Below are 18,878 nucleotides of genomic sequence, written 5' to 3' on the forward strand. Positions count from 1 at the left end.
TCTCTAAGCGCAGTGTGTTATCTTCAAGTTGTAGTCTTTTTATCGCCTACGGCAATAGGCACCAATCTTCTAATCCTCTTATTGAATGCAAACAATCTTAGCAAAGCTTTGTGTTTTCTTTTTTTTTTCTTAACAGAATTTATAACGGAATCTTTTTCTATCCCACCAAGTACACATACCATGATCCTGTCCGCCTCATTGATAATTCCAATCGTGATTTTCCGCTCATAATGATGACTTTTTGTCCGTTTCGTGAGCTTTTTAAGCTTATTTAATGTCTACTGCTTAGTTTGATCTTACCCCCACGTCCGCGGGTCGGGACACTTTCCCCCCAGCAAACGAGAGCCGGTTTTATCCTATCATAACAGTATTGCTATGCTTCGACTTTGCGGCCAGTACCCACTGCAGAAGCAGCAAGTACATGGTTCAGAGCAAAAGTGATACTAACCGATATGATAATTTTATCTACTCGAAGAAAACCACCCACCGCCCATCTATTTGGAGGGAGACCAAATCGAAAGTATGAGGCGAAAAACGTTTGCATGCGATTGACACCCAACGCTGCATGATCCTTGGGAAGCATTCATTTTATATGACAACTTTACGTATCTACCTATAGCCATGTTCCATGTATCGATACCTGTCGCTTGGAAAGTTGTTGCAGTGGAAAAGGAGGAGGAAATAGTTCACAGTGGCAGCAAATCGTAATTATTTTCTATCAGTTTCGTTCGTGGTAGTGAAGATAACATGTAGGGAGGGATTATTAATGAGGCATATAAAGTTTGTTTGTACAGTTATTCAATCTCTGCAAGCAGGAAAGTTTTACCATATCTTGATCTTCTTTGTTTTGAACTAATCAAATGCTTTATGTTGCTGAACAACAGAATAAATAAAACATATCGCTGACTTTCCATTAAATCTAACCCAGTTTTACCTGGTATATTTGCTACCAAGCTGTTTCGTGCTTTTATGAATGCAATAATTGCACAATATTCATATTTTGCAACGTTCATTTCCTTTGAAACAAACATTTGCACGTCGACAATCATAATGTTCATCAAAAATTTCCTCTACCAAAATTCTCATCTCCGTATCATCAAAGCCATAAGGACAAAGTTTACCTTTCAAACAGAAGCGAGGGTAAATATTTGCTTAACAAAATCTCTTCAGCCTGCCAGGTTTGCGGTTCATCAGCACAATCGCAGCCCGAGCGCTCGAATAGTGCAACAAAACTAGCACGGCCCCCGAGTCCCCCAAATGGATGATGGCTGTTTTTCGCATTAAAGGACCATCCCCCGTGTGGTGTGAGGTGGGGACCGAGCGCGGGTGCCAGCAGTAGTGTATTAAAGTCGCACAAAACGTACATAGACTTTAATTGGTTAAACTTTTACCGACAACAAAAACTATTGTTGTGCTAACTAATTTAATGTTGTATCCGATTTAGCCGCAGAGAAAAGTGGCAAACTTTAATGGTATTTTGCAAACAGCAGTTTGCACATTTTGGTTGCTTTGAAACTGGGGGTGATTCGATCGGTTTGACGATGCCGAAACCACAAAGGGTTGCATATCAGCCAAAAATATGCCCCATTTCAGAATGGAGCACATACTGATGGGATGTAGATGACAACAATATTTGTTGCCATCGAACTTTTAGACCCCTTTTGTTCAGTACATCTAACTGCCCCCTAATACGAAAAAAGTGTGCTGCAACAAACGAGATTTACAATGTTTTCCCTCTAGGCTGCTGCAGCGAGAATTTTCCAACGAATAAAACTTTTCACATTTCGACTTTGTAGTGGAGCTCTCCCAGACTCCTATACAAAAAGCCACTCAAAGGAGATGCACTACTGCACAGCCACTAAAGCCGTAATCGTAAAATTTAACCGACTAAGGATTCAAACACCTCTAGCACAAATCTCTCTCTCTTGAACCGTTAGTACCGTACACATAAGCCGGCTGTAGTACTATACAGTCTAACGAAATATGCAGTACAAATGAAGTGGAACGTCAGGAGAAGTATTAGAAGAATAAAATATGTAGGAATACTTCCACCTGAACCCGAGCGCCTTTCAACTCCGAACGGCAGGATGATATCGTGTCTTTTTATCCGGCTAAAGTCGTACGTTACAACCAGGGAACATAATGTTTTAAAACTTCTTATTTCTTCTACTATTACAGCCCCGCACGAGATTTCCTATCTGGTACTGAGCCAGTCGAGTGCGTTCTACGCCAGGCGTGCACTGGCTTTGCGGCAGAGCATCCTCGAACAGCAGGCTAAGCTGGCCAAGTTCAATGTAAGTAGTTAGGTAGTACGTCTTAGACACATGGCGAGAATGAATGTTATTTGTGGAGCTGCTGATGAGGGAGGAAACAGGAGCAACGGTTTACGGCTTTAAATAAAATCATTTGCTTGAATGCACTTCTCGGGAGCGCATTAAAATGGGTTGAAAACAATTTTAGTCAAAGATATCAGTTTATCCTGGATCAACGTATTCGAATGTGGGATATGAACATTCGCTTTGTCCTTGTCCTTATTCTTGTCCTTGTTCTTGTCAGTAAATGTAAAATATTTTAATTAAAACGAGAATTTTATGCTTAACTTTGAAAGTGTGCCTGCCTGAAGTGTTTTAGAGCGTCTTAGTAGAATACGAAACCTGAAATTAATAAAAAGAAAACATTTCCAAATTAAATTCTACGATTTATATTTTCGCGACAGATTCGCCTTACGACTTGCCGATTTCAGCAGTGTCTGTTTTCGAACTAGAAGAGTTTCCTGATCGATTTCAAATATTTTTGCGCTAATCGATCAGAAACTCTTCTACGCATTCACGCCAATATAGAAGCTTATTGATTTGAAAGTACGTACTATTGAAAAATTTAAAATAATGAAGCATTGTCCAACTGAAAATTTGGAAATTGATTTGATTAATTTTGGAATTTAGATATTGGGTGATTGGTTGGAAAAGACGCCTCTATAGTTTTAACGTGTTTTTAGAAAAAAAGACAAAACCTCCCCGTCTCAAAAGGTTAAAGCTTTTTACAACGATCTAAACCTATACCAGTTTGACATCTGTGCTTGGGAAGTAAACCAGAACAACCGACAAAGTCTCCTTGTCTCAACAAAATTCCTTAACACCGCGATTAAACTTAGACCATTTTGATGTCCATGCTTGGGAAGTATGCCAAAATGAGTGACAAAGCCCACTCGTGCCAGTTTCATACGAATTGATTAAACATAGTCCAATTTTACGTCTGTGTTAGGAAAGCGTGCCAGAAAATTGACAAAAGTTCTTGTCCAAACAGATCATAAAATCTTTAGGGCAAGACGATTAAGCCCAGGCGAATTTGATGTGTTGGAAAAGTGCGCTACAGCTGTAATGCTCGGTTATAATACGATTTTGTATGAATATGCATGTTTGCCATTTCATTGGAAGTGTAGTGAAAAAATATGCTGTTGATAAAATGGGACTGAATTGGTAAAATCCCTCCAACGCACTATGGGCAAAAACGAGAGAATTTATTTATTTATTTACTACTAGCTGACCCGACAAACTTCGTATTGCCACAAATTAACCTGTGTTGTACATAAATCATGAATCTCGGATGATCTTTGTCACTTCTCGAGTTTTGCAAGCCCCCCAGTGGGCGGCGCTTCCGACGGCGGGTCACCGGCAACACTCGCGACCGGCTCGTCCTGAATGATCTAGTGTTACTATAGATAGTTTTTGTGGTCTTGTTATTAATTAATGTTTTATGGAAGAGTCTCGAATTTCTCGAGTTGGATTAGTTTTTGAGTTTCGCAAAAATTTCTGTTTTATTTGTATGAGAGTCCATATCCCCCTACCACAGGGGTGAGAGGTCTCTAACTATCATAAAATAAATTCAAGACTCAAAAATCTCCTACATGCTAAATTTGGTTCCATTTGCTTGATTAGTACTCAAATTATAAGGAAATTTGTATTTCATTTGTATGGGAGCCCACCCTCTTAAAAGGGAAAGGGGTCGTAATACACCACAGAAAAAAAATTCTGCCATCTAAAACTCTCACATGCCAAATTTGGTTCCATTTGCTTGATTAGTTCTTAAGTTATGAGCAAATTTGTATTTCGTTTGAATGGGAGCCCCCCCCCCCCCTCCTAAAAAGGTAAGAAGTCCTAATTCATCATGGGAAAAATGGTTGCCTCCAAAAACACCCACATGCCAAATATGGTTCCATTTGCTTGATTAGTTCTCGAATTATGAGGAAATTTGTATTTTATTTGTGTAGAAGCCCCCCCTCTTGAAGTGTGGAAGGATCCTAATTCACCGTAGAAAATATTTTTGCCTCCAAAAACCTCCACATGCCGAATTTGGTTCTATTTGCTTGATTAGTTCTCGAGTTATGGGGAAATTTGTATTTCATTTGTATTGGAGCCCCCCCTCCTAATGTGGGAAGAGGTCCTAATTCATCACAGAAAAAATTCTTGCCTCCAAAAACACCTACACGCCAAATTTGGTTCCATTTGCTGGATTAGTTCTCGAGTTATGAGGAAATTTGTATTTCGTTTGTATAGGACCCCCCCTCCTAAAGTGGAGAAGGGTCCCAATTCATCATTGAAAAACAAATTGTCTCCAAAAACACACACATGCCAAATTTGGTTCAATTCGCTTGATTAGTTCTCGAGTTATGAGGAAATTTGTATTTCATTTGTACAGGAGCCCCTCCTCTTAAAGTGGGGAGGGTCCTAATTCACCGTAGAAAATTTTCTTGCCCTCGAAAACCTTCACATGCCAAAGTTGGTTCCATTTGCTTGATTAGTTCTCGAGTTATGAGGAAATTTGTATGGAAGTCCCCCCTCTTAAAGGGAAGAGGAGTTATAATTCCTCTTATAAAGAGGGGAGGGGTCTCAATTCACCATAGAATAAATTCTTGTCACCAAAAAAAACACCCACATGCCAAATGTTGTTCTATTTGCTTAATTAGTTCTCGAGTTAGGAGGAAATTTGTATTTCATTTGTACAGGAGCCCCCCCTCTTAGAGTGGGGAGGGTCCTAATTCACCGTAGAAAATTTTCTTGCCCTCGAAAACCTTCACATGCCAAAGTTGGTTCCATTTGCTTGATTAGTTCTCGAGTTATGAGGAAATTTGTATGGAAGCCCCCCCTCTTAAAGGGGAGAGGAGTTACAATTCCCCTTATAAAGAGGGAGGGGTCTCAATTTACCATAGAATAAATTCTTGTCACCGAAAACACCCACATGCCAAATTTGGTTCTATTTGCTTGATTAGTTCTCGAGTTATGAGGAAATTTGTATTTCATTTGTATAGGAGCCCCCCCTCCTAAAGTGGGGAGAGGTTCTTATTCATCATAGAAAACATTCTTGCCTCCAAAAACACCTACATGCCAAATTTGGTTCCATTTGCTGGATTAGCTCTCGAGTTATAAGGAAATTTGTATTTCGTTTGTATAGGAGCCACCCCCCCTCTTAAAGTGGGGAGGGGTCCCAATTCGTCATAGAAAAAAGTTTTGTCTTCAAAAACACACACATGCCAAATTTGGTTCCATTTGCTTGATTAGTTCTCGAGTTATGAGGAAATTGGTATTTCATTTGTACAGGAGCCCCCCCCTCTTAAAGTGAGGAGGGGTCCTAATTCAACATAGAAAATTTTCTTGCCCTCGAAAACCTTCACATGCCAAATTTGGTTCCATTTGCTTGATTAGTTCTCGAGTTATGAGGAAATTTGTATGGAAACCCCCCCTCTTAAAGGGGAGAGGAGTTATAATTCCCCTTATAAAGAGGGGAGGGGTCTCAAATTACCCTAGAATAAATTCTTGTCACCGAAAACACCCACATGCCAAATTTGGTTCTATTTGCTTGATTAGTTCTCGAGTTATGCAGAAATTTGTGTTTCATTTGTATGGGAGCCCCCCCTCTTAGTGTGGGGAGGGGTCTCTAACCATCACTAAAACCTTTCCTGGCCCCAAAAACCTCTACATGCAAATTTTCACGCCGATTGGTTCAGTAGTTTTTGATTCTATAAGGAACACAGGACAGACAGACAGAAATCCTTCTTTATAGGTATAGATTTGATGGGGCTTTCAACCGTTGGTTGGTTGGCCCCGAAAAAACGAGAGAAAAAACGGACGCAACTAAATTCTTGTCACCGAAAACACCCACATGCCAAATTTGGTTCTATTTGCTTGATTAGTTCTCGAGTTATGAGGAAATTTGTATTTCATTTGTATAGGAGCCCCCCCTCCTAAAGTGGGGAGAGGTTCTTATTCATCATAGAAAACATTCTTGCCTCCAAAAACACCTACATGCCAAATTTGGTTCCATTTGCTGGATTAGCTCTCGAGTTATAAGGAAATTTGTATTTCGTTTGTATAGGAGCCCCCCCCACTCTTAAAGTGGGGAGGGGTCCCAATTCATCATAGAAAAAAGTTTTGTCTTCAAAAACACACACATGCCAAATTTGGTTCCATTTGCTTGATTAGTTCTCGAGTTATGAGGAAATTGGTATTTCATTTGTACAGGAGCCCCCCCTCTTAAAGTGAGGAGGGGTCCTAATTCAACATAGAAAATTTTCTTGCCCTCGAAAACCTTCACATGCCAAATTTGGTTCCATTTGCTTGATTAGTTCTCGAGTTATGAGGAAATTTGTATGGAAACCCCCCCTCTTAAAGGGGAGAGGAGTTATACTTCCCCTTATAAAGAGGGGAGGGGTCTCAAATTACCCTAGAATAAATTCTTGTCACCGAAAACACCCACATGCCAAATTTGGTTCTATTTGCTTGATTAGTTCTCGAGTTATGCAGAAATTTGTGTTTCATTTGTATGGGAGCCCCCCCTCTTAGTGGGGGGAGGGGTCTCTAACCATCACTAAAACCTTTCCTGGCCCCAAAAACCTCTACATGCAAATTTTCACGCCGATTGGTTCAGTAGTTTTTGATTCTATAAGGAACACAGGACAGACAGACAGACAGACAGAAATCCTTCTTATAGGTATAGATTTGATGGGGCTTTCAACCGTTAATTGGTTGGCCCCGAAAAAACGAGAGAAAAAACGGACGCAACTAAGATACGGCCTGCAGGCTTATAAAATATTGGTGATCTTATGTAAAATTTTCCAGAGAATCGCGTGGTGCTGACCCCTTTCCTGTTTATCATGGGGAAGTGCCCCGTTTTGCTCATTTTCCCCTATTTTTAATATTTTTCACTCTTGTTGGACTGTTCCTAGCAAGGTTTTGAGAAAACAAAAGCTAAAAACCTAATAAGGCCATTGCAAATCATATTTAAAGTTTTTGTCGACCCCCCCCCCCTGGAAATTGGCCTGAAAAATCGGGGGGCAAAATAATAATCTGGAGGATATGAGTCAAATTTCTTTTTATAAAATCAATTGTCTGTGGGCTCTACAGTCTGAAAAACTCGAAAAATGAGTCTCCGATTGGATTAACGCTTCGAGCACGAAACAGAAATGGAAATTCGTACAATAGAATTTCCGAAAATCGTCCAAAAAAATTTTCCTTCGTTTTTGTCTTTTTTCGTATATTTTTGCATGGAAAATAATAACGTATATTTTATAAGCAAGAATAGATTCGGTTTTCACGTTTAAAACTTAAATAAAAATTCTTAAAATCCATGTTTTGTTTGCTCGATTAAAAAATTCACTTTGTTTTTTTTCGCCCCCCCCCCCCCCTTCAGCGGCCGAACACCGGAAGGACAAAAACTTTATAAAATATTTGTAAAGACCTAAATGATTTTTTTTATTATTGATCAATCTCCCCTAAAGTCATAAGATACTTTTTTGCAATTTTTTTGTTAATGATTACGATAATGATGATGATGATCATGATGATGATGATGATTTTTAAGTAAAAAAATTGATTTCATTATCAAAGGATTTATTTTTGTTTTGTTCGCCGATAAAAGGTATATAAGAAAGGAATTTTGTAGCTTTAGGGAGGTGAATCAATACTTGTCAAGTAAGAATCATCATGTAGCATGAAAACTATAAAATTAAGGTTTAAAATAAATCATCGAAAAAAAATAATAATTTTTTTTTCACCCGGATAATCGAGCCTAAAACCCGGATAATCGAGTCCCCGGATAATCGAATCCCCGGTTAATCGAATCCCCGGATAATCGAGTCCGGCCTGTATCACTACAAAGAGACTTACGTAGTCTCTTATCTGAGCCACTCATGACAACCATTATTCTGGTGCTACTTGGCCCTAAATCCGTCAAACTGTCAAAATCCGTGGGTTTGGGAGAATCCGTGGGTTTTATCATGAAGAATCTTTACACAACGAGAATTCCTGGCAGAACCCCTCAAACGGGGGGCTCTGTAGCCGCAAGGTTACCGAGTCTGCTTTGACAAGCGAATGGTCATGGGTTCGAATCTTAGTAGAATCAGGCCATTCGATGTCAAAGTGACTTTAGCATGGGTTTATTCTCAGGCCCCTCATCGCCCTTCCTTCATGCTGAGTTCTATATTATCCCGATATGGCCTATTGACAGTGCAAAAATGAGACCCTTATAGTAAAAATGCACTGGTTTGCTACGCCAGGGATGACTATAATTGGGGACTGTGCGCTGTCATGTGGAACGAGGTGGGTAAAGTAGAGTAAAGCATTGAAAGAAGGGTACCCAATTACACACAAGCACGCATAAAAAAAATTCAATAAGCATATCGCTCACTCAATAGCGACTATAGCCAAAATAAATGCAGTGCGGGTTATACAACAAACACCCGGGCGATATCACAATAGATCTAACCATACTGGACGCAGTGATGAGTCCATACAGGAAAAAAAACCCCTCAAACCTTCAAACCACAGATTTAATTCCATTGGTTCCAGAAGTCGCTTGGTTATCAGGAATCTTTGAGCTTTGAAACTCAGGAAACTTCTTTGAATTTCCTAGGACTGGATTTTGGCCTGCTTGTACTGACTTGTGGTTTGATGTTGTCTCGGATTTACTCTCCTCAACCAAGATGAAAGTTTATGATGAAGTTTCTTCTTGCGAATTGACGTATAGCACCGTTAACAGTCAATTCACATTTTACATTTTCCACTGCGACCAGTCGTTTGATCTATGGTGACAGGCCAATCCAGATGAATTTCGTTCGATGTAGATATCCGTAAAATTTGCGATTTTTCAATAATGAGTTTCTCATTTTGACTTTTTACAATTATTTTGTCTCTGTGTATTTCCTGTCAAGGAAAGTTGTACTCTCTGAAAAGAAAAAATGACGAATTTCTAGATGCGGTAATTTTTTTCATCCAGAGTAACGAGTTTTACTCCTTCTCCCAGAGGTTACTTAGAATATCACCATCTTTAACAAAGCCGAGATTTCTTGATCTTAAATAGAAAGTGTAACCGTTGATTACAGTTGATATTACAGCTCCACCAAAAACATAATGTTGCCCAGAGTGGCGCAGTGTTATTCCTACATCCTAAGTCCACCTTTGGGCTAGCTTCGACACAAGAAGTAATAGCACTCCTGCGGACGGAGGGGTCACTCATGCAAGAAAGCCTTACCGAGATGCCGCATGCAGCTGACTGAATGGGTAATAACACTCCAAGTTTGCGGACGGAGGGGTCACTCATACGGGAAAGCTTTTTCTGAATTCACCACAGCCACTCACAGCAATATGAATGATATCACGCCAAGTCTGGCGCGGTTAGCGTCTGGGACGCAGTGGTCACCTATATGCTCACAAACACAAAATAAAAGACGATTCAGGCATTCAAAGCCGCGCACAGTGGGACGTATTCACAAAACGGCGGACATCAGCTTTTGCGGGGAAACTACTAAGTTTTCCGCATTTATGTCTACAGGAAAATTTCTTGGTTTCTTTCTTTTCGAAGTACTTTTTTGTTATTGCAAAAAAATTGAGTGGGTCAAAAAATAATCAATTTAAATTTTTTATTTGTAGCCAAAAAGTAGTTGAAAATGTTATTGAAAGTTTTTTTTATCGAAAAAAACTTCTATCTTTTGAAGGAAATCAGTTACCATGAGACGTATCCACTTAATACCAGTTTTTCTAATTTATTTTAGTTATTTTCAATTCTACGCAGTTCTAATGTTCCACAAAGTTTAACATGCTGTGAAAATACATCTTTTTTGCCGAAAGAAGTGAAGTTCTGCCCTTTTGTGTTTCAGAGATATTGCAGCTTTCGTCTAATTTTCGAACAACAATACGGTGGATACCAGAACATTTTCGCTCATACAGTGTTCCAAGGTGTATTTTTTCGAAGCGATCTCCGTTCGCTTGAAATAATTATGCAATACCCTCACGCGGTTCTCCCTCTTTCGACGGCATTGTGAATACGACTGAGCATAAAAAGCAAAGCCATGGGTTTAGTACTTCGCAGTACTTTGACCCTTCTTTATCGACAGACTTCGCAGCCGGTTATTAGGGCACAGGAAAATTATGGGGCTAGTGCAAAGATCCTATTGACTCTATAGTGGCACCACCCAGTCGAGATTCGAACATACGACGACTGGCTTGTTATGCCAGCATCGTACCCCGGAGCCTACTGGACACGCCGACTGCTGACATGTCAGGGTGAAATTACTAGGATATTCTTCGGAGAAAATTCCAACTCGGATCTATCCTACGGCTTTCCTGGAAAAAATGCGCGTAGAGGGAACCGCCAGTTATATTTTAGAATCTCAACTGGAAAAAGCTATAACAGTCAGTGCATGAAATCTAATCTCAGTTATCCTTTACTCTAACAGTTGGTTTAGCCTGTTAAATAAAAAGTAAACGGCATGTTCCAAAAGCGGAATATAGCGCTTCCTATGCAGGAAGCCAAAAGACAAGTCGATACATTTTTTTGATGCCAGAAGGGCATTGGGTTAAAAGCCAACTGTGACAGTTTTAATGATCGTCTTTTGTGGCAGGCCCCGATTGCTGTACACAGTTTACGGACCGCTCATACCCATTGATGGAGTTGAGCGTGATAGTTGTAATCGTGTGCCCCACTTCAGTACTACATGGTTTATAATGGTCGTCTTTTGTGGCAGGCCCCGATTGCTGTACACAGTTTACGGACCGCTCATACCCATTGATGGAGTTGAGCGTGATAGTTGTAATCGTGTGCCCCACTTCAGTACTACATGGTTTATAAAGTCAATGACCGTTTTGGGATTTAAGCTCCATACCTGATATGGAGTAAGAAGCGAACTTCCGAAGAAGTTGTGCCTTGATAATGCAAGAGCCCCGCAATTGCAGAGCAGATGCGCTGAACTTTCAGATTCAGAGAATAGACACGACGACGACCCGAAAATGTTATATGTCAGCCGGAGGCAACGTACGATAGCTGCTCGCTATGGGACATCAAGAATGTCATCGGTGATTAGAACGCCCAAGGTCGCATAACACATTCATATTGGCTTACGGATTTATCCATTTCTGTAGTTAAGTGATAGGGTTTATTTCTAATTCCCGTCGTAGTAAGAAAAGCCACTCTAGTTTTCATCATTTCTTAGGTGGATTTAATGAATACTCCAAAAGCTCTGCTGCTGATTTGACTCAAACACACTCACCTTCCGATCCGTGCCCTTGTAACTTGCTAAAAAGCGATTAATATAGCATTTGATTGAAATTACGCAACTGACTTTATATCTTAAATTCGTCGCACCGTTTTAAAATCCGTCCATCAAAATTTTTCATCGTCCGAACTAAAAATCACAATAATGTTTACGAAGCTAGCGCGCATGTATTTGTGTAGGACAGCATGACAAACTTTATTCTGCAAAATTTCGGTAGGTTACGCAAGTTTTCCCGACTGCAGAATAACAACAATGCGTTGCGTGAGTTATTTTCATTTTATGAATGACGGAAATTGAAACGATTAGTCCACATTTTCTTCTTCGTCGCACGAAAAAACGTTGGAAATTTGGCTGCTAGGAATTCTTTAACGAAAAAAAGCATTTATATACTGCCCATAAATGGAAGACAGTCACATATGCAAAAACGTGCAACTTCAAAAAACGCGGTTGAAACCGCAACAATTTTTCTTTAATAATGAATCGATTTTGGAAACAAATCATCCAAATCGTCATAAAATCAATTGAATGTACATTACAGAATACTTTTACAAGCAATTTGTTCACAAGTGACTTAAAATTTGTTCCAAAACTTAGAAAAACTGCCAAAGTTACTGATATGCGTTTATTTGTGCTTGCAAAAGCAAGAATAAACGCATTACAGTCACTGCTCACAGCATGCCTTGATCCTTGCGTTCCGGTGACTCGGCAGTATTTTCAAGACCACGAGTCGTTGTTGTTTTAATAATTCACGTGCACGTTCAATTCAATTGTTCAAAATGTCCATTTTGACTCAAACCTCTTCCTGGCCCTTTCTCCTTTTATGTGTGATACGTTATCTTGAGTTCATAATGGGGTTGCATGATGGGGTTTGTTCGACTCAGAAGCTGGTGTGATCCGTGATCTGTGTGTCCGGAGCACTCTCAGAACGCGTCCAAGTATGACCAATGTGATCCTGGACACTATATATGACAACAAATGAACTATTTCGAACTAGTTTTGCAATTTCGAGTACTGACTTAAAGATGTCACATGTTGTATTTTAGTTAAATGCAGAAACTGATCCCCGTAGAGTTATCCGGAACATTCACGGACATGTCTAGATGTGGCCAATGACGTCTTGAACTCTTTATACGACTACCAATAGTCTACATTTGCAAATCCGTGTATTTATAGGTGTCCATTGATGGGTTTGTTATGATTCAAGGTGCTTCTATGTTCAAGTCCCATATATTCCGGAACTTGTTCCCACTGTAACTTCGGAATCGTACATCTGATCCAAATTCTCCTCAATAGTGTTCTTCTAGGCCATAAAATCTTCGTTTTCGTAGTTCCTGCAGTCGTTTGGTAGTTGCTGCAGTCGAATAGGTCCAGGCATTTCCAAAAAACAGATGCTTATTGATATATTTTTACTACTGTGACTGTTATGCGTTTATTTGTAATATGGGACTGACATAGTTTGATATTTTTTTCAACATCTTGGGAACAAACATAATTTTTTTGTTTGAAATATTGAAAGAACAGTTAATTTATAGATGATTCCCAGGTTTATCTCAAAAGTGGTGAAAAGTCAGATGGGACTGTTATGCATTTATGGGCAGTATAGATCTCAGCTCACTTTGATTGATCGCGTATGAAAAACAACAAACTAAAATAAGCTATGGATAATAGTTACCACATCCAACCTCCTTTTAAGAGTTTTAAAAAAGTCTAAAATATCTTTTGATAACTTTTTTTCACTAAAGCTAATTTAATTATCTCCCATATGAGCTTGGTCTTTATGCTTGGTCTTTTGGCCTTCATAAGCGTTTTTGGAGAATAAGCGATTAGAAGGAAATCCCGAATAAAAATCGAAAATATAATCCTTTTAATAAATTTTTCAAATAATTCATCTTAATTTATGCTCTTTATCACAATACAGAATACATACCTATGCTTCGTTGAATTTGCCCACGCTGTTTTACCACACAGACACTGCAGCGACCGGTCCCTAGTAGCTAAATTAGAATACAACATTCCAATCTATCTTCCCTGAATAGGATCAACCGGTCCCGCCCGAGCTTGGTACCCACTCCAGCAGTGACAACGTGCACCTTTCGCACGAGCTGTTCGCCGACCACGAGGGGTCCTGGGCAATCACACCGATTCTGAAGCACATCCGGGCAAGCATTCTGAAAGCGTCGCACGCCGGAACCCGCTGGCTGATCATATGCGAGGAGAATAGCCAGGTGAACGTGAGTCTATTAGCGCACCATTTGAGCAAAGAGGATTATCGACAGGTAAGCCCACATGATGCAAAAAAAAAACAAAAAAAAAGAAAAAGCTTTAGGAGAATCGGTAGCCAAAGTTCAAATAGCCCCCAGTAGTATTCAAATATGTTTTTTCTCCGTTTATTTGACTATCTATATGCAGCTGCGTGAGCTGTGTTTTTAGTGATAACGGCAAATAAAGGAATCACGTTCGAGCAGATTATGCGAGGATATAAATACATATTTGAACAAAAATGGTTTTAGGAAACTATTTCGCTTAATTCGTGCCTTTTCGGCTGATGATATGAGCAATATCGTGGATTGAAATGCTGCTAACAGTATTGAAACATTATGGTTTCCCCCTGAATTGAATTGTGAAAGTAAATTATTTTCATTGAGTTTATGAGAGAATAATCGGAAAATACACTTAATAGAATGTGAATCAACTTCAGAAAAAATATCGTATCATGTTTTCATGCTGCCATCCGTCTCTCAACTAATGGAACGCTTATATTTTACATTTTCTAATCCTTAGGAGCTCTTTCTCGGATATCCATTGTATGACCGCGAGGCAACCATTATTCATCATTTTGCGTTTTTCAAAAATCCATCAAGCTTTCTCTACCCCTACCTAAGGGCGGGAGTCGCCCTTACCGTACCGTTGGTGGACCGACTGATCCAGGTACTGTCGAGTGCCGGTTCAACGCTGACGGAGTTCATCATCGATGCTGCCCACGAATTCGCACTCCTGGCGTGGAACCGGGGCACCGGCAGCCGACTGACACCGGTATCCTATCTGTGCGCTCGGTTCGACAATACGTGCGCCATTTATGCAGGCCCCACCGTGGCCACAGAGGCGACCATCGCTGAAACAGGTGTAAGTTTTCCCAACCAGGATGGGCGATTCACTGTTCGAAACCGAAAGTCAGAACGCGAACAGGGTGCCCTATTTAGCGATGCATGAATCGGCAGAATCAAAAGAATGATGGAAGATAAGAGAGTGTACATTCCGCGAATCCTTCCTGACTCTCTCTATTATCTACATCCGTGTGGAACATTCATACAATCGCTGATTTTTTAACAGTGGTTTCAGGAACCTATTGGGTTAAATTCAGTCACAAATTTCTGTTGTACTATTCCAGCAGTATTTGCATTCCGTTCAGTTTGTTATAAAACCATTTGTACTATTAGAAAGTCATTCAAAAGAAAGTGACTTACTGTGTTAAGATCCACTAAGCGATTAATTTCTATAATATCATAGGCAGGTTTAAATTACACTACTGCAGGGACTACCCAAACAATGATAAACAATCTGCACCACAGACTGGGTGTATCATTAAATAATACGTTTTCTGTTTAATTTTCCACAAACCCAACAGGAACCTGTTGCTAGCGGTGCACCCCACATTCTGTTTGCTGTGAAAACGTGTGCAAAGTTTCACGAGGAACGTGTTCCGGTACTGTTGCATACCTGGGCACAGTATGTGCGCCATCTGCGCCTCTACAGTGATACCGGTGGTGAGTTTTCAGTTTCGCAAGGGATCCATCCCAAGCCGATGGTTGGTATCAAATGTCAACATAAAACATTAATTGTGCAAATTTGGTTTCTTTCTTTCCTACAACAATCACATTGGGTGGACTTCGGATGAAAAAAAATATCCTACTGCATAGATGTAAGCATACCAACGATTGCGACCAGCATTCCCAACACCAGTATCGGGCACTGTGCCAAAACGCTTGAAATACTCCATCTGATAAATGAGGAAATTTTCCACAACTCTAGTCTGGCGGACGTCAGGTGGATCATGCTGGTGGACGATGATACAATATTGAGGTAAGTTAATAGTAAGTAAACGAGTAAAGTTTAAATATCGAAATTCAAATGTTTGTTAACCATTACCACTGAGTAATCCCATAAAACCCGTTACCCAAACATACCCACTTCAAATACAAATTTGTTAACGCGTTGGCTCCAACCAATAAATATATTTTTCACTGTTCAAAATGTTTTTGTTTTTTTGAAGACTAAATTTTGATATTCTGATTTTGGCCTCGCAGCCTGGTATTTTTTGACGTAGAATTACATTTTACCGCAGGGTGTCAATCCAAAATTTTAATTGAAGCCAGCGTCACGAAAGAATGGAAGATTTTGAATGCTAATAACTCTTCCAATTTAGAACGGATTTTGATGGTTCGCATACCGTTCGGTTCATAAAAGATGCAGCAATTTTATAGCTTTCTTGAAAAGATTGTTCTTTAATATTCAAGGTTCCATTGCAAAAACGCACTTTACGTAGTTCTGCGCCAGCTACGCGGTTGTGAGTGGAACATAACTTTTCTGATTTTTATTCAAGTAATCGTGCTTTTGAATCCGATAATCGTATACTATTTTCACATTTTTTAACTAAAGTATTTAAACGTGTCTTATGACCACTAGCATGCCATAAATAAAGGTGGGGAACCCGACCATTCAAAAGGATGTTTTAACCTGGAAAAAGGGAGTAATCGTAGAATAGCGAATCATTTATTGCATACCACAAAAATACCGGTTTCGAGCTCAACGGTGAGAGTTGTCGGCGCGTGCTGTACTTCGTTCTAGATACTGTCCGGTGTTCCCCAAGGCAGTGTCTTGGGACGTTTCTGTTCGTTCGTTTCATCAACGATCTTTGCGAAAAATTGAAATCCCCGAAATTATTATACGCTGATGACCTCAAATTTTACCGTATAATCACAACACCAACGCTGATTGAATGATGCAGATTGAATGGGATAAAAGCTAACGTCAACAAATGTCGCATAATGTCATTCACGCAGGTACGTGCGCCGATTGTTTTTGATTACATTATGGAGACAACAAGTTTAGAACAGTGTCATGAAGGTAAAGGTGTCATGAAGGACTTGGGGATTCTCATCGACAGCAAATTGAAATTTGTGGAACATATCTCTGCCGTTACGAATTCAAATGGTACTTGAATTTTTATTTGAAATCAGAGATCAGATTTGAAATGATCAGATTTGAACTTTAAATTGAGTTTGACATTGTACATTAAATTAAATTTGAATTGGAAATAGAACTAGTTTGAAGTTGAAGCCATGCGGATTAGACACGAAGTTCAACGTAACATGTAACGTCTGCATTGTTATTCTCCCACACATTTTACCTTATTCCTTTTTCCGATTTTTGTTCCGTTTTGTCTCTTTTTCTTTACCGTGTTCTCGGTTTTAGCTCTCATGTTACTACCATTTTTCTTTTTTTCTCGTTCTCCTTTTTTTGTCCGTGTCCTAAGTTTCGTTGTTCCGTTTTTCTTCATTTCCTGTCCCATTTTTTCTCATTTTCAACATGTCCTTCAATCATATTATGATCATTTCTTTCTCATTTTACGTCTTTTCTGTACCCTTTCTCCCATTTTTTCGTTTTTTCGTTTTTATCTTTTTGTCTCCTGTCCTTTGTGCTTTTCGTCTTCCTTTGTTCAATTCCGTTTTCTGATGCCCCATTTCTTTTCTCTTTATTTATTCTATTTTTGGCTCACTTTTCCCTTTCCTCTCCTCTTTTTCTCTTTCGTTTTAAACTTTTGTTTAGCTCTTTTTTGCTGTTTTACTTTTCTTCTTTTTCTGTACCATTTTCCCGTTTTTAGACCAAGTTTTTTCTTGTACATCCCGACTGACTCTCTTTTCTGTTTTACTCATAACCTCTATTCGTTTCTCTTATTTTCTGTTCTATATTCCCTTCTTGTCTCGTTTTCCCTATTTTTCGTCTCTCGATTTTCCTTTTTTCTGTCCGTAATTTCCTCTTTTTTGTTCCTTTTTTCTTTTTCTCTCTCGTTTTCCAAACTCCTGATTTTTGTATCTTATTTTTCGTCTTTTTTCTGTTTTCCTCGTTTTCAGGCCAGTTCTTCCTCTTCTTCTGTCTCGTTTTTTGCCATTTTCTGTCCCGGTTTACGTCTTTTTTCGTTTTTCGTTTTCGTCTGTTCCGTTCTTCGCCTTATTATGTCCTGCTTTTGCCACCTTTCCGTCACATTCTTTTTTTTTATTTTCCGTTTTATCTCTTTTGTAGTCCATTTTAACTTTTTCGGTTTTCCTCTTTTTCTATTATCATTTCTCCATTTTCCCGCTTTCGTATTTTCTCCATTTCTGTTCTTCTAATTTTATTCCGTTTTTTCTCATTTTTCGTCCCATTTTTGCTCGATTTTTATCCAGATTAGCCTCTTTTTCTTACTCATTCTCTTCGCTTTCTTTATGGTTTTTTCTTTGCTCTTTGCTTTGTTCTGTATCTTTTGTTGTCCAGTCTCTTCGTTTTTTCCTTTCATTTCTCTTGTATTTATGGGTTTCCTTTATTTCTTGCATCATTCTTCTTTTCTCTTTCGTGCTTTATCTTTTTCTGTTCAGTCTTCTCGTTTTTTCCTCGTTTTCCCTCTCGTTTTCTACATTTCCATTTTTTCTCTTTTTATGACCCGTTTTTCCTCCCATTCTATAATATTTTTTCTCTTTGATCTCCCTTTTTTGTCTCCTATTTTAGATCTTTTTCTTTCGCTTTAAACTTTTCTTTAGTTCATTTTTTCTATTTTACTTTTCTCCTTTTTCTTTTCCATTTTTTAACCCATTTTTCGACCCGGTTTTTTCTTTTACATCCCATTTGATTCCCTTTACCCGTTTTACACATTTCCTCTATTGGTTTCTTTTGTTTTCTGTTCTATATTCCTTTCTTGTCTCGTTTTTTCTTTGTTTAATCCGCTATTTCCTCTTTCTTTGTTCTTTTTTTGTCCCGTTTGTCGCCCGTTTTCAAAGTCCTGATTTTCTTTTTCTATATTTCGTCGTTTTTCTGTTTTCCTCGTTTTCAGACCAGTTTTTCTTCTTCTTCTGGCTTGTTTTTTTTAGCAATTTTCTGTCCCGTTTCGTCTTTTTTCGGTCCCGGTTTTCGTCTTCTTTCGCGTTTCTATTCAATTTTTCGATTCGTCTGTTCCATTCTTCCTCTTATTATGTCCTGCTGTTGCCATTTTCTGTCACGTTCTATTTTTCTTTTCCGTTTTATCCCATTCGTTTTCCGTTCTCATTTTTCGTTTTTCCTCTTTTTCTATTCTCGTTTCTCCATT

The 18,878-nt window shown here is 39.1% G+C and overlaps 1 protein-coding gene across 12 annotated transcripts in view; it reads left to right on the forward strand.

Annotated features, from left to right (window-relative positions):
* Positions 1-18,878, forward strand: part of LOC128741695 (beta-1,3-glucosyltransferase) — a 42,753-nt gene that overhangs the window by 20,831 nt on the left and 3,044 nt on the right. For 11 of the 12 annotated variants that reach the window (XM_053837663.1, XM_053837662.1, XM_053837665.1 and 8 more), the window contains 5 exons: positions 2,179-2,294; positions 13,579-13,818; positions 14,324-14,665; positions 15,168-15,306; positions 15,460-15,622. In XM_053837663.1, the coding sequence (XP_053693638.1) occupies positions 2,179-2,294; positions 13,579-13,818; positions 14,324-14,665; positions 15,168-15,306; positions 15,460-15,622 (1,000 nt within the window). The remainder of the gene's footprint in view (positions 1-2,178; positions 2,295-13,578; positions 13,819-14,323; positions 14,666-15,167; positions 15,307-15,459; positions 15,623-18,878) is intronic. The other variant, XM_053837674.1, reaches the window with a different exon arrangement.

Source organism: Sabethes cyaneus, chromosome 3, assembly GCF_943734655.1.
Source record: "Sabethes cyaneus chromosome 3, idSabCyanKW18_F2, whole genome shotgun sequence".
Classification (NCBI taxonomy): Eukaryota; Metazoa; Arthropoda; class Insecta; order Diptera; family Culicidae; genus Sabethes; species Sabethes cyaneus.